Here is a 16277-nt window from a genome sequence, read left to right as displayed (position 1 = left end):
AGAGGGACATGGAGCTCCTGGGGCAGGTCCAAATGAGGGCTATAAAGGTGATGAGGGAACTGGAGCCTCTCTGTTATAAGGAAAGGCTGAGGATGCTGGGCCTGTTCAGCCTTGAGAAGAGACAACCGAGAGCAGACTTATCAATTTGCATAAGTATCTGAAGGGAGTGTGTCAGGAGGTTCTTCTTGGTTGTGCCAAGAAGTAGGACAAGAGGCAATGGGAAATTGATGCACAGGAAGTTCCACCTGAAGATGAGGAAGAACTTCTTTACTGTGGCAGGTAAGTGAATACTGGAACAGGTTGCCCAAAGGGGTTGTGGAGTCTCCCTCACTGGAGATATTCAAGCACCATCTGGGTTCAATCCCGTGCCATGTGCTGTAGGGTGACCTTGCTTGAGCAAGGAGGCTGGACCAAATGACCCACTGTGGTCCCTTCCAACCTGACCTGCTCTGCAGTTCTGTGACTCTGTGGTTCTGTAGCTGGGCAGTTCTGGGCTGCTCAGTGAGCTTTCGAATGCAAAAATTCCACCAGTCAACCCCACAGGCTATCATGGTTATGCCAGAACCTCAAGCCCAGGAGATTCATTGAAGCCTTGCAAAGATTAGCCACTAGACAGTGACAAAATCCTCACAGCACAAATTGCAATTAGTACAAGCAAACGGGACCTCTTTATCATCAAGCATCTGTTTGCAGTCTATTTTAATCATGGTACATTCGGGCTTCCAAATTTAAGAACAGATGCAAACTGATGCCTGCTGGGCATGAACATGCTGGTAACCTTCAGTTCAAAGAGGAAAATGAAACCAAATACAAATGGGATTAGCAAGAAGACAAGTGATTTATTTCCCTGCAAGGAAAACAGAAACCATTGTGCATCCATTGGAAAGAGGACAGAAAAGATTTTGGGGCTTGACTCCTTACCTCAGGCCAGCAGGCTTAAGACATGACAGAAACCTGGCAAAACTTGACTTCCCCACTTACTCTGAGCAAGATGCAATTCCATAGGGAGGGAGCTGCATCGTGCTGGTGACAGGGTGGTAGAATATGCTGCACTCATTTTAAATTGAATTCTTGACATTCTGTAAAGCGTGAATACTTTGGCAGCTTGTTCCTATAGCTATAGGCTGAATTGTAGTCAGCTTCCAGTGTCCAGAGTTTGTCCAGAGAAGGGCAACACAACCAGTGAAGGGGCACAGCTCCTACAAGGAGAGCTTGAAGGAGCTGGAGGCATTTAGCCTGGAGAAAAGAAGGCTCAGGGGAGACCTTATCACTCTCTATAACTACCTGAAAGGAGGTTGTAGTGAGGTACAGGTCAGTTTCTTCTCCTAGGAAAAAAGTGACAGTATGAGAAGAAATAGCCTCAAGTTGTGCCAGGGGAGGCTTACAATAGACATTAGGAATTTTGTCTTTAAAGAAAAGGGTTGTAAAGCACTGGAACAGACTGTCCAAGGAAGTGGTGGAGTAACCATCCCTGGAAGTGTTCAAAAACGTGTGGATATGGCACTTGGGAACACAGTTTAATGGTGAGAATGGTGGTGATGCCAGTCTTGACAGTAAGACTTGGTGATTTTAAAGGTCTTTTCCAACCTTAAGAATGCTATGATTCCATGATTCTTTCAGAATGCAGTGAGTCTTCCCTGTCAGTAGAGCCTAGATCCAGTTGCACATCCAACCCTAGCTTTAACCCTTGGGACAGGGGAGCTTTTTACAGCTCTGAGAGGAAATCAGTAGCTTGTCTACACCAACGGGGTGGCACAGGAAGCCTGTCTGTAGCCAGCAGCATGCACACAATTCCCTCTGCATTTCTGTAGGCTTAGTCAGCACAATGGAAAGAGCCACACTGTGACTTCCTTCTCTGATAAGCTCACATTGCCTACTGGACCATGACTATCTGCTATTTGAACAACTTCTGAATGCTGCTAGCATGTGTCTCACAGTTTTTGTGAGTTTTTGTGCTCTTTCCAGTTAAGGATTCAGGTGTGATAACTCAGGATTTCAACTTAGTAAAGAAATTGCTATACCTAAGCAGAAAATGAGCTGCTGGCTTGCAAGTGGTTAGGTACTCAGCCACACTGTTTTTCTGACTTTTCCCTAACTTCCTTCTTTGTCTGATCCTTTGAAAACTGTCACACCCAAGTTATATTTAAATGGGCTGCACCTGCCTAGTGCAAGGGTAGAAGGAGAGCTGCAGTAACTAGAACAGAAAGGGCTTCTAAACTGCGGTTTCTTCTGATGTTTCGAAGTTCTTCTTCCTCATCTAAGTACAACCTGCACATGAAAGCACTACAGGGTGCTGAAAAATCTTCTTTATATTGAATTATCCCTCTACAACACTTACAAGGCATGGTGAATACTTCGTTCTAAAGTGAGATAATTATAATGCTTAATTATTTCAGAACTGAAATCTACTGTAGAGAAATTATATTTGTCTTATTAAAAAAAGAAAAAGAAAGAAGCTATTTTTATGATTCAGGAGCGTAATGTGGTGAAAGCATTGCATTTAAAAAAAAAAAAAGGAAAAACCTCACAGAAAGTTACTTGGCCATTCCAAAAAAGAGAGGTAGTTTAAAACTGACTTTGTAGGCTATACTGAGAGCAATTTTAAATTTGTGTTCTAGTGCTCCCAGGACAAGAACTGCTGTAAAGATTTCACCAGATCTTTACTGACAATGTTGGGATCTCATAGGACATTCACATTACTCAGAGGACATGACACGAGTTCTCATAAATTAGTTGCACAAAGATTGTATCACTAGTTAAATTTTTGCAGTTTAACAAGTAGAGTACTTAATTGGGACATAATTACTGTGGAATGACAATGGCTATTACATGTTGAGCTGTAATACATAAAATGACAAAATACATACATAAGAATTGTTTTAAATGTACTTAATTCACTGTATTACAATCTTACCTCTGTATCTCCTAGATAAAGAGAAGTTAGAATGCTGAGGAGAAGCTGGAACTGAACCTGGCAAGGGACACAAAGAATGAGAGCAAGGGCTTCTACAGGTATGTTAACCAGAAAAGGAAGGTCGAAGAAGGTGTACCCTCCCAAAAAACAATGTTGGAAAACTGTTAACAGTGGATGAGGAGAAGGCTGAGGTACTCCACAAATTTTTTGCCTCAGTCTTCGCTGGCAACCTCTCTTCCCCCACCTCTGGAGTGGATGGACAGAAGGATGGGGACTGGGGGAGCAAAGTCCCTCCCACTGAAAATAAAGATCAGGTTCATGACCACCTGAGAATCCTGAATGTAGATAAATCCTGCACCCCAGAGTCCTGAGGGAATTGGCTGACGTACTTGCCAAGCCACACTCCATGATATTTGAAAAGCCATGGCAGCCAGGTGAAGTCCCAGGTCACTGGAAAAGGGGAAATATTGTACCCATCTTTAAAAAAGGGTAGAAAGAGCACCCTGGAAATTACCAACCTGTCAGCCTCACGTCTGTGCCTAGGAAGATCACAGAACTGATCCTCCTAGAAGCTGAGAGACAGGGAGATGAGGGACAGGGAGTGGAACTGAGACAGCCAGCATGGCTTCATTAAGGGCAGGTCCTGTTTGACCAACCCAGTGGCATTCCATGGTGTTGTTTATCCGGACTTCTGTAAAGCTTTTGACACAGTCCCCCACAACATCCTTATATCGAAATTGCAGAGGTAGATTTGATAGGTGGACTGTCAGATGGATATGAAAGAAGTTGAACAGGGTTGAACAGAGTGTAGTGGTCAATGTCTCTGAGTCCCGACGGACATCAGTGACAAGTGGTATCCCTCAAGGGTCTGTATTATAAATAACCAGTGTTACTTAGTATCTTCATTAATGGCACAGATGAAGAGAATCAAGTGCACCCTCAGTAAATTTGCAGATGAAACTAAGCTAAGTGGTACAGATGAGTCGACACACCAGAAGCACAGGATGCCATCTAGAGGGACCTGGACAAACTCAAGAAGTGGGGCCATGGGAATCTCGTGAGATTTACCAAGACCAAGTGCACAGTGCTGTACCTGGTTCAGGGCAACCTCCTGTATCAATACAGGCTGGGGGATGAGCAGACTGAGAGCAGCCCTGCTGAGAAGGACCTGGGGGTGCTGGTGGGTGAGAGGTTGGACATGATCCAGCAATGTGCGCTTGCAGCCCAGAAAGCCAATTGTGTCCTGGGCTGCATCAAAAGTAGCGTGACCAGCAGAGAAAGGGAGGGGATTCTGTCCTTCTAGTCTGCTCTGGTGAGATCCTACATGTAACACTGCATCCAACTCTGGGGTGCTCCGCACAGGAAGGATATCAACCTGTCAGAGTGAGTCCAGAGGAGGGCCAGCAAGATGAGGAGAGGGATGGATCACCTCTTCTGTGAGGAAAGGCTGAGAGAACTGGGATTGTTCATCCTGGAAAAGAAAAGGCTTAGGGTGACTTAATTGCAGCCTTCAAGTAAATGAAAGGAACTTAAAAGAAAGATGGAGAGAGACTTTTTACCAGATCACGCAGAGGACAAAAGAGGATGGCTTTCAACTGAAAGAGAGTAGGTTTTGATTAGGTGTTAGGAAGAAATTCTTTACTGTGAGGGTGGTGAGATGCTGGAAAAGGTTGTCCAGAAAAGTTGTGGATGCTCCATCCCTGGAAGTGTTCAAGGCCAGGTTGGATAGAGCTCTGAGCAACCTAGTCTAGTGAAAGGTCTCTATCTAGAGCAGGGGGTTGGAACTAGAAGATCCTTAAGTTCCCTTCCAACCCAGACCATTCTATGATCTGTGATTCCATGTATATGACCATGGACTGTCTGAGATGACGTATGGAAGGTACATGTGAAATGACCTGCACAATGACTCCTGGATCTCATATAAACCCCTCCATATACATTGCTTCCCCTGCGAATCATGGAAGGAGGAAGAGCAGCTTTTTATCCTATTGTGTTCCCTGATGTCCATTGATTTCTTCACTGAGGAGAAAATCTGTTGCATGTTTCCCAACAGCTCTGAATAAAGATGTTTTATTTGCATCCTGAAGATCCTTAAAGCAAACCCACCTGTCAGTTCCCACAACTTGCTTTCACAAGTTCCACAAATTTTGCAGTTTGCTTTTCACCTTGCTGATAAACCTGGACACTGCTGTGATGAGAATACTGCATGGTTCAAACTCCACATACATCTTGATCACTGATCTCATGCTATGCTGGGAGTTAAACCTATTCACCTGTTTCCTCACAGCTGTTATTTATGACAATATTCAGGCTCCAAGCACAGTTAGCTCAACACAGTTCTCCTGCAAGTGGCATGAAAAAATTCAGCTTTTCTGACTCGCTGCAAATCAGAATTCATTACTCACTAGCAGCTGGACATCTGAAAGGCTTAACTCAGGCAAAATAAGGGTGGAGCAGTTCAAAAAAGGAAGAGAGATCAAGTGATGGATTGGATATGACTGAAGATCATCTAATTCTTATGTCTCGTAGAGATCGATCTCAGGTATTTATCAATTAAGCTTCTGCCTACTGCAAGTTGGCTGTCAGCTGGTTTATCTCATCGTGATAATGATTGGAATAATACTCAAAGTACAATATCTAATATCCTTTCCAGAATTTTCATCATAATTAATTATTATCACTTTAAGTATTCTTGTAATTCATGTAAGCTATTAATGCTTCTTTGAATTTAACTAAACCCTTGGCTTCGAGATCTTCCCTTGGCAGGGGATTCCACAGTTTCACATTCTGGGAAACCATCATCTTTAACTCCTGCCACTGCCTCTGAATTCTTATATTTTGAGGCACAAGTGTCTATTCCTCCAAGTTTAGATCACTCCACTTTATATTTTCTATCACCTCCTGTTTGTCATGTCGCAAAACAAAGTCAGCAAGAACATTCACCCAAAGAATACAGTCTTTTAATCTCTGCATAAAGCAGGAAAAGTCAAAGGCTGCTTTAATTTGATCTAAAAAACCAGGTGCTTCTGTAAACCTCTGCAGTTTATTCCCTTTTCCTATATTCCTGACAATTCCTGAGCATTTGCAATCTGCATGGCTAACACCTGCTAAGGACCAATCTCTCCCCCACTGAATACCTGAATGAAATCACTGGATAATGTTCACTTTTACTGGATGAAGACCTGGTTTATAGCAATTTATCTCCATGAGCTTTTAATAAAATTTGGATTAAGGACAATTCTTCTGTCTTCGTTGCCTTTTATACCCTGCTCTTGAATTTAACTCTTTATTTTAGTTTAGCTTAATTATGAGTAAAAGTGCTCACACCAGTATCTAATTCTGTGTAATAAATGCATTTCAAAAATTAATTTTGATCCTATTGTCTGAAGGCCCCCATGAAGCAGGTTCCCGAATATCTGTGAAGTAAGTGATAGTGTTTATATATATATATATATATAAAAATAAATTGTTGGATGCTTTTATATCTTATATCCACGACACAGAGGCAGTTATTAAAAAAAAAAATCCCGCAACCCTGTTGGGTTTCACAGCTGTTTCACAGCTTTAACACCTTGAAGTACTTAAAGATCAAGTTCTGCTCTTTCTGAACCCTATGAGTGCTGCTTCCCTGCCCCCCACATCTTGGGCAATAGACATGTGTTGCTGGGGGCCACCCTGCAGTGACACTGCAGGTACTGGCACAGCTGAGACTCTCCTGACTTGCCAGTCTCCTACTAAGTGCTGGAATGTGCTTTTGTCTGATTTCTACCATCACCTCTGCCTGTCCCACTCACCTGGAAAAGCAGGCTTCTTCACATGTTGTTCTGGTGTCACAGATAAGGAACCTGGGGGCCCTACTCCAGCACTGGCATGCATCATCACCTCAGAAGGAGATCAGTGATGTTATGCCCCCATCCTCTCAGAAGTTCACACCAAAATTATTGAGGCTCATAAAACCCTGTGTGCTTCAGGAGCCTGCAATGGCCAACACATGGTGTCCAGCCACCCCACTGTCCTTAAAAGCTGCTCTCATGGTGAGACCCATAGACTCTCTCTCTCAGTAGCTGCTATTTGTCTGCTGCTTGCAGATCTGGGCACCCTGACTTGTGCCAGGGTGACATTTCCGTTGCAGCACCCATTAACTGGAGCAAAACCAATCATCTGAAAATTGGAAACAGTGATGAAATGAAATGTTTCCGTAGAAGGCACAGCACAATTATTTCTTGCTAATGCTAAAATCGTGGGCAGGGTGCTCCTGTGGGAAGATTTTCCATCCAATTTGTATTGTGACAGACATGATTAGGAAGCGGGCAAAATCAAGGCATCACAGTGTATAAGCCAGAGCACAGAATGGATAAGGGTTTAACTCTTGAAATAACAAAATCAGCAGCGGTGTTGTTGGTTATATGGATTCACTTTCTAAATTTTCCCTATGAAGTCTGCCTGCAGAACTAGCAGTCATTAGCAGACTGCAGAAACAAATTGGCATGTCTTAGGGAGGCAGATAGTTCAGTTTTTAATGAATGGCCAATAAAAAAGCTACTAATGTCATAGATAGCAAGGAAAAAAAATTATAAATTTAATTATAACCATTAATCTTGCTGATATAACACTTATTCCCAAACTCACTAAAATAAACATCGGACACCCAAGTGGCCTCAGTGGATTCTGAATAGGAACTTTAAGAAGCAATATACAAGAACCAAGAAACCCAGAATGCAACATGGTAGCTTGAAATTTCTTACTTCTGTTTCAGATATGAACAGTGACTAAGGTATCAGAAAAACCCTGTTTTTCAAATCTATGTCAGTTGGTATAAGAGCACATCTGCTACTACCTCTTCCCATGGGTCCTGCCTCAGTGCCTTAAGCACTCAGTATGCACAGCAGGAATGTATAATGACCTCTCAGTTTAGATTACTATCACCACCAAAAAAAAAAACCCCAACAAAAAAACCCCCCAAAATCTGGTATTCATGAAAACCAAATGGGAACCCAGGGTTTGCAAACACACACAGAAAGTGTGATGGATGTGATATCACAAGTCAGTACAGTAATGCAACAATACTTTCTTCCCATCGAAAGAGCCCAGGACTTTATCACAAAGTCACATCAGAGTCACTGGCATTTAGCCCTTGGAGAATATCTACTTCCTTTCTAAGCAGTGGTGCAAACTTAGCTGGATTGACAGCCCCAGGACCTGACATAAAATTTAGCTACACAGCAGGAATAGCAGAGTGAGACTCCTCTAGCTCTGCTCCCCAGGGCATCTGTGAAAGGACAGTTTTGTCTTTTTGCTCTTTAATGAGTTCAGACAGTCTCAGTCTTAAAGAAAACAAGATTTCTTTATCTGTTTAAGATTGTCAGCTCACCTTCCATCCCTGGTTTCCCAAAATCCTAGCTGCTCTGTGTATATAGCAGAATTCATTTTCAATTTGATGGAAAAAAATACCATCGCATTCTGCTTCTGTCCACTGCATACTACCAGAAGGCAACATTCATCTCTTTGTTTTGGAGAAAACAGCTTAATTCTAAAGAGGGAGAACACTTTCTGCAGCTTAGGTGCTAGACCAAGTATGACCATAGACCAAGACTATATGTAGTTCAAATGCAACAGGATTTTGAATGATTGCATGGCTACAATATTAAGCACTAAGCTGTGCAGGTCCAGCGTCTGACCAGGACAGTGGGAGACATACAAGTGAATGGAGGGGGGGGGGGAAGTCAGTTGTGGGCCAAGCATTTTGAACAGCCTTGATCAATATCTCTCCTGTTTGGTATTACTGTGCTGTTGCTTTTCTTGTCTGAGTTTTCCCCTGCAAACCCATATAGTTCAGCCTCAGACTGCTCTTACTAGAGGGGAACTACAACAAGCACTTACAAAATCAATCATTGTTCAATGAGATCTAATCACAGTCCATCTTGGAGTTTGATTAAGTGCCCTAACAACTTAAGAAAACAGAAAAAACAGCCAAAAATGTAGTGCTGCTCTAGACCAGAACAGGATAGACTACCAGGTAAGCTAAGAGGAAGATAGGATAATGTATTGTATTTCAGAGACTTTAAGTCCTCCAAACCTACTTTGCAGCTCATTCTCTCCCAAACTATGGGGCTGTTGCTTTTTTTTTCACCTAAGAGCTGGTAAAAACGTAGCCCCAGTGTTTTAGTTCATATTCACTCATTGACTGCTAAAGGCATCCCATGATGAGTAAAGCACCAGCCTGAATTCTCTCAGTGCTCAGCTTTCCATCTTCGGGAGATTTTAAAATCTTTTTTAAATCACTTCCCCCTGGTAAAAATTAAAGCACGGGTCCCTCAACCTGATGCTGCAATTTAACAGTGAGTCTTCCTGTTGATCTCAAGGCCCATGTCCCTGTGTTTACTGACAGACAGAGCTGCTCACAGGACTGATACATCTGACTAACCAGCTGGTTTGATGCACTGCCCGGGATATCAACATTTCCAAAAAATAGCTTACAGAAGAGTCCATTGGGCTGCAGGAACTGTGGGACTTAAACAAACCATCAGAAAACTAAAAGGGAGAACAAATACAGTATGACTCACTCAAGCATTTGAGGCAAAGAAGTATGGTTAGAAGAAACAACCAATTCTTTGCTTAGCAGTATCAGATCAGTATGACATTGGTCCGTGCTGTGAATTTCTCATTTTTCACTGTGCAGCATGAAATCAGGTTACAGCATTGTTTATGATAACAATATTGCAGTTACATTAACAGTTTCTGAACAAGATTTTTAAAAATATATTCAAATATATTCAAAAAAAGGCTGTATCTATCTATATATTCAAAAAATACCATTTTTAGCTGAATCAGGGAAAATGTTAGCAATATACTGAGGACAATGCATCTAGAAAAAAACAGGGCTGTTCCTATCACTGTGCAGTAGTTTGTAACTGCTTTATGCTGCCTTTCCATGAATGAGATGCTACAAATCATATAGTCTTGAACCGATGACAGACAGGGTCTGCTCTCTGAGTCCCTAACTTATCCTACTGTCTTTGAAGTGAATGGAAGCTTTTTTCTTTTTTTTTTTTTTTTCTTTTACCTTCTGCTGTTCTCTGCATTTGCCACTGCCTCTTCTTGAATTCTCCAGCTCATCCACTCGCCCACTTCTCCTTTAACCCACTATTCCTTTCCCCAGTTACTTTCTCTGTGATGCTGGGTCAAAGCTTGTTGGTGCCAGGAGAGTCACCAAGAGGAAAATATAGGACAGGAGTACCTTTTAGAAGCAGTGAAGAGCAGATGACATTTTTTTAATTTGCTCTGTGTAACGAATTTTTTTCCCCTCCTACAACCCCAAAAAGAGTCTCTTCACCCAACACACCTTTCAGTAGAAGGGGCCAGTGAAGACTGGGATCACAAGTGTTGGGTAACATTGTGTGCATGCATAATGAGAGAGAACGAGCATGTTATACCATGCAAGAGTTTGTCTTCCCTCTCTGGGTGCTCCAGGGAGCACCACAGAATCTGTGTGATAGCAGCTAAATCACCTCAAAACTGAAAGCAGGGTCTCTTCACCCATCCTAACACAGATGAGTGCTCCTACACAAATCTGAGACTGGCAGCTCTTGTCTCCAGCTGTGAAAATAACAATTCGGTGAAGATCCTTTTCTGTGCATAGCTTCCAGCCTCTTCTTGTCTAGTGAGACGAAGTATCTTAAGCTTTCTTGGAGGACAGCTTTCTCTGAACAGCATCCAGTTCCAAAAGTCTATTCTGTTGGTAAAATGCCCTGGCACTGGCCCTCACACATCATAATCCTTGTATATTTCAGGAAAAGCTACATTTATCTAACGCTTTTAGTGAGACATCAAAAACTTGCAGGCTGCTCCAACCAGAGGGAACTGCGGGTAACAAATTTACCCTTTCCCTGTTCTGGAAGCCATCTGCAGGGTTCTTGCAACTTCTGCATGCACACAAACCAATACCATTTCAAGGAGTCCCCCAATTGCAAATTGACTCACAGTTGGAACTGTTGTTGATGTCCGTCTGTGTTGGTGCCAGGCTGTACTGAACTGGCCCTTCAGAGGTGGTCCTTCCTGGCAGTAAATGGGAGAAGAGAAAGAAGGAAGGGAAGAGGAAAAAAAAAAAGGGAGAAAAGGGAATATTTAGATAAACTCACTGAACAGATCTGCAGACATCATCCACTGTTTTTTAACACAATGTCTTACTGTCAATTCCTCCCCCCCCCAACACACACTCTCTCTCATGCATGCAAACACCACATCCCAGCAGAAATCTGGAGAAGATGGTTGCCTAGAGTCCTTCCAAGGAATCTCATCTGCTTTGTCTGTCAGCCCACCAAAAATTCCTTTAGCTGGGGAGGAGACGCAAACTGCAGAAGTGGTGATGCTATTGCACCAGGTGTACACAGAACTTCACTGGCAGAAAAGGTCCTTGCAAATCAGGCTGTCAAGCCTGAGTATATCTCTCAGCATTTCTTTAAGGACAGATGCATATGATAAGGCCTGAATGTCAAACATGAGCATGTGAAACCCACTGTCCTGCTCTTTAACAGACGTCGGACACAACAGAAAAAATAACCCGCTGCTTTTCTCATTACAAATAACTTCTCCCTCAGAAAAGTGCAATCCAAATCCTCTCTGGCATTAAGGTCATCAAGAGCTGTGTTATTGACTTGATGCATGTCTCCTTTGCAGACTACACTTACGAATTTGCTGTGGAGGGAACAGCCCCTGCCACAGAAGGTGCAGAGGCACAGGCATCAGACTGCTCTGATGTTCCTCATTGGAGATGTGCTGCTCTGTAAGCGAGGTTGACTGGCAGCCTCTTGGTCTGAAAGCACTTGAGTCCACGCATTTCAACATGCTCACTACATTTCCAAACTAGTTCTCCTCTTTTTGGCTCTTACTGCTTTCTTTGAAGTGTTGGTGGAGGACCCTCAGGTACGTATGTGCTATACTGTGAGCAGCTCATGGAATCTGAAGGGTTCGTAGAATTTTTAATTAATAAAGTTTCTGTGCTGCTGATACAGTAAAAGCAGTGAATCCATGAGCACTACAGGCACATGTCAGCTAAGCAGCAGCAGATTATACCAGTGAGGAAGAAAGAAGCTTGGTATCTGTCCTTCAGTCCAAAGGCCCAGCCTGACTACTATGGCAACAGTGAGTGAGTTTAAATAACATGCTGTAAATCAGCACTGCCTTTATTGAGTTCTTATTTATCTTTAAATTATCTCCCTTTCTGACTTGTTCTCACAGACTGACTGGGATATGCATACTACTTAACAACGAAGATGGATGACAAAAGTGAAAAAGTGTAAGGTTTAGATTATACATTAGGAAGTAATTCTTTTTCTGTGGGAGTGGTGAGGCACTGGAACAGGTTGCCCAGAGAAGCTGTGGATGCCCCATCCCTGGAAGTGTTCAGGGCCCTGACCAAGCTGATCTAGTGGAAGGTTACCTGCCCGTGGTTTTGGGGCTGGAACTTGATGATCTTTAAGGTCCCTTCCAACCCAAACCATTCTGTGGTTCTATAATTCTATGAAACAGCACTCGCATTAGTTTTAGGATTTTTCAGAGAGGACATGCAGAATTAAGTTTTCATTTGAGAAAGCACTGGAATGCACACATGAGCATTACACCATCCAGAAATGCTCATTATACTAATTAAAGAACAATTAATGTTAAGTTATTGCTGACAGATGCTTTCATCCATTTATACAAGTGCCAAAGAATACTATTGAAGTAATTTGTGTCTCAAATGTGAAAAGACTGAGAAAGAATTTCAGTCTTATAGTCCCTACCTTGCAGCAGAATTAGCAAAGCGAGATTTAAGGCTACAACTCCAAATTCTGATGTATTGTGAAGTTTAAGTTACTACTCTTGAGTTACTTCCACGAAAGACTACAGTCGCTTTGGGCCTTTGTATGTTTATTGGTACTTACATCTGCTTGCAACAACCTTTTGCTAAAAAATCATCAACAGCACAAACACTTTCAGACTCTACAGAACTGCTAAGAAAATCAGCAAAATAAAGGCAATTTCGCCACGAGGTCTTGTTCTCTTGTTGTTTTACATGTAATAGGAGCACATAGATTCTCCCAATGAGAGGAACATGAAGTGAGTGGCCTATTGTTTTACTGAAGATCACATTATGTACAGAACTACTCTTTATTCAGTGCTATTTCCCTTGCTTTTCCAAAACAGCCTTCTCAAATGTATTAAAGAGCATCAAGCTACATACCTAGGCTTTCACTTTTTTCCAGTTTTTCTAAGAAACCAATTCTAGGGTGTTATTGTTTACGACGTTTTTCCCAGAACATTTCTGCCTCTATTTCAAGTCCTTTTGATCTCCAGCCTCTATTTGACCTGTTCCTTACTTTTCTTTGCACAATAGCTTTGCTTTCTCTACTTGTATATTATTTTAACACTCAAACTTCACAGATTGTTTACCCTCTGCCTTGCCTTTTCTTCCTTACTAAGGTATTTGAACAATCCAACATTTTTTCATGTCACTACTACTTTTATTTAGTCTTTATTTCTTGAAGCATTTGTTTACATGTTAAAACTGAAACTTCTCAAATACAAGGCTCATAAAAGGCTCTCTTCCTGAATCTTGGGTTAACACATTTTGCCACCCTGTCTTTCTCTGAGTCTCTTGAAGGTTTGCATCTTCAAAGCAAGAAATAGGAAACTGAAACTGTTTTTTTTAAGGTATAAACATATATAGCCTATCTTTTCAGTACTGCTGGAAAATACTTATTTCTGGTCATTTGTCAACACTGCTCTTTTTCTTTCCTTGAGGGAAGTTGTAAACTATTTCACAAGTCCTGAAGCAATACTACATACTAAAGGAGTTTTTATGTGCCCATAAAAGCACTTTCAATTAAAACTGCATTTATAATTTTGGCAATTGTCATGATTTTCTTTCCTTTCTTTTAAAAACTTTCCTTATTTGCAGTTTCAGCTTCTTTAAATAAATGAAAAACAGAGAACCACGGCTCAATATAATTAAAAGGTCAGACAAAAAGAGAAGAGTAGCCTTTGTGGTTGTGCATAAAAGCCTGAAAACTTGATCCCTTCCTGATCAAACCCCAAAATATTAAAACCATTAAACTTATATTTCTTTATGATAGGTAATGATTTTCAAGTCAGGATTAAGAAGAGAAGGTTAAAACGGGCCTACTACTGTCTTCAGCAGCCCCCTAGGAGGAGAGAGCAAAGACAGAGACAGGGGCTTCTCAGAGATACACAGAGGAAGGATGAGAGCCATCAGGTACAAGATGCAACACAGGACACTGCCATGAGAACTTGGGAACAATTTTTTTTCTCCAGAGAGGAAGACCTTTACTATAGCAAGGTTTCAGGGATGCCACTAGTTCTCCATTCTTGAAGCTATTAAAAAACAGCTATTAAAAAATAGCTATTAAAAAATAGCACCGTGCAGAGCATTTTGGTTTAGCTGGACTAGTATTGAGGAGGGGGAGGTCCTTCCAACCTGCATAAATTTATGATTTGCAACACAGGGATTTAGAAACCCTAAATGTCAGTATCTACATGCCACACATTTGAGGGAAACATTACTGACAGGTGCCGTGGTGTCTTCAAGGCAGACACTTCCCACCAGCTAAAAAAAAAACAAATAAGTAAAATTTTTTATTTATTGCATTCACTGCCTGGTTTCACATTAAGTGCTCTGTATAATTTGACCAGAGATAGCTGGAGTGAACAGTATGTGACAAATACAAGATAGAATCATAGGGGAATCAAAACAGCAAAAAAAGATGCTGTGTTGGCAGATATAAAAGTCATGGAAAAGGACACATACAGATATTGTAGCCACTAAAATCTCTTTTAGGGAATAGCCATCTGTTCAAGAAACAAAGCAGGAGTTACATACTTCAGTTTTTAAAAGATGGAAGCATAGTTTGCACAGTGCTAGATGAGATTAAATCCAGCCTCTGAAACTTAGCAAATGCTTGGTATCCTGTAAATATACATCCAGCACACACGAGCTTCCTCAGCCTGTCAGTGAATCTGCCTTTTTTGTTTGTTTGTTTTAGACCTGCCAGCTCATGGAAAGCCCTTGCAGCATCTGCTGGAAGTCACACTCCTGTAACCATTAAAGTTAAGTGAGTTTGAGAGTTACCTGGACACTCAGAGCACTGGATTCTTACCTGAAATTGCCCTGGCAATACAAACTGCAAGGAGTTCCCTCCATAGTAGGAGCAAAGCCCTGTCAGGACCAACACTATCAGCTGATTTCTTCTTAAAATTGATTTCTTTCTTTCTTCTGCACATCAGATGAAAGCCAGTGATTCACAATTGTCTCAGCATCCTCAATGGAGTGCTGCACCTCTGTCTGAGGAGAGAAAATGATCCCCAGCATTCAAGGCCCATCATGGAAGAACATTTTACTGGGGGCCTAGAGGAGAAAAACCTCTCCAGAGCTGAACACAGTACTGCAGATTGGGTCTCACAAAGACAGAGCAGAGGGGTAGAATCCCCTCCCTCAATCTGCTGGCCATGACTATCTTGATGCAGCTCAGGATGTGGTTGGCTTTCTGGGCTGTAGGTGTGCGTTGCTATGTCATGTTGATTTTCTCATCCACCAACACTCCCAAATCTTTCTCCTCAGGGCTACTCTCAGTCCATTCTCTGCCAGTCTGTAGTGCTCAGAATTGCCCCAGCTCAGGTGCAGGACCTTGCACTTGTCCTCATGGAACTTCCAGAGGTTTGCACAGGCACAGTTCTCAAGCCTGTCCAGGTCCCTCTGGATGGCATCCCTTCCCTCCAGCGTGTTGACTGCACCACACAGCTTGGTGTCATCAGCAAACTCAGTGAGAGCACACTCAACCTCACTGTCCATGTCAGCAACAAAGATGTTAAACAGCCCCGGTCTCAGTACCAACCCCTGAGAGACACCACTTGTCACTGGTCTCCACTGGGGCATTAAGTTGTTGACTGCAACTCTTTGTGTGCAGCCATCCAGCCAATTCCTTATCCATCCAGTACTCCATCCATTAAATCTATGTCTCTCCAGTTTGGAGAAAAGGATGTTGTGTTGGACAGTGCCAAACATTTTGCAAAAATCCAGGTAGTAGACAATAGTCACTCTTTTCTCATCCACAGATAGCTCTGCAAATCCGCCATAGAAGGCCACCAAATTTGTCAGGCTTGATTTACCCTTAATGGAGACACGTTGTCACCAATCACCCTTTTTACTTTCCTTGTGTCTTAGCATAGTTTCCAGGAGGATCTGCTCTATAATCCATAATTTGCTCCAAATCCATAATTTGCTGCCAGGTACCGAGCTCATACTGACCAACCTGTAGTTCCTCAGGTCTTCCTTTTTTCTCTTTTTAAATATGGGGGTATATTTCCC

General features: G+C 42.1%; 1 protein-coding gene across 2 annotated transcripts in view; it reads right to left on the bottom strand.

Annotated features, from left to right (window-relative positions):
• Positions 1-16277, bottom strand: part of NRG1 (neuregulin 1) — a 451521-nt gene that overhangs the window by 285418 nt on the left and 149826 nt on the right. For both annotated transcript variants that reach the window (XM_051777556.1, XM_051777560.1), the window contains exon 2: positions 10895-10965. In XM_051777556.1, coding sequence (XP_051633516.1) covers positions 10895-10965 — 71 coding nt within the window. The remainder of the gene's footprint in view (positions 1-10894; positions 10966-16277) is intronic.

Source organism: Manacus candei, unplaced genomic scaffold (genome assembly GCF_025592945.1).
Source record: "Manacus candei isolate 608988 ecotype Guabito, Panama unplaced genomic scaffold, ASM2559294v1 h1tg000010l, whole genome shotgun sequence".
Lineage (NCBI taxonomy): Eukaryota > Metazoa > Chordata > Aves > Passeriformes > Pipridae > Manacus > Manacus candei.
The sequence above is the reverse complement of the archived record's forward strand: the minus strand, read 5'-3'. Positions and strand labels throughout refer to the sequence as shown.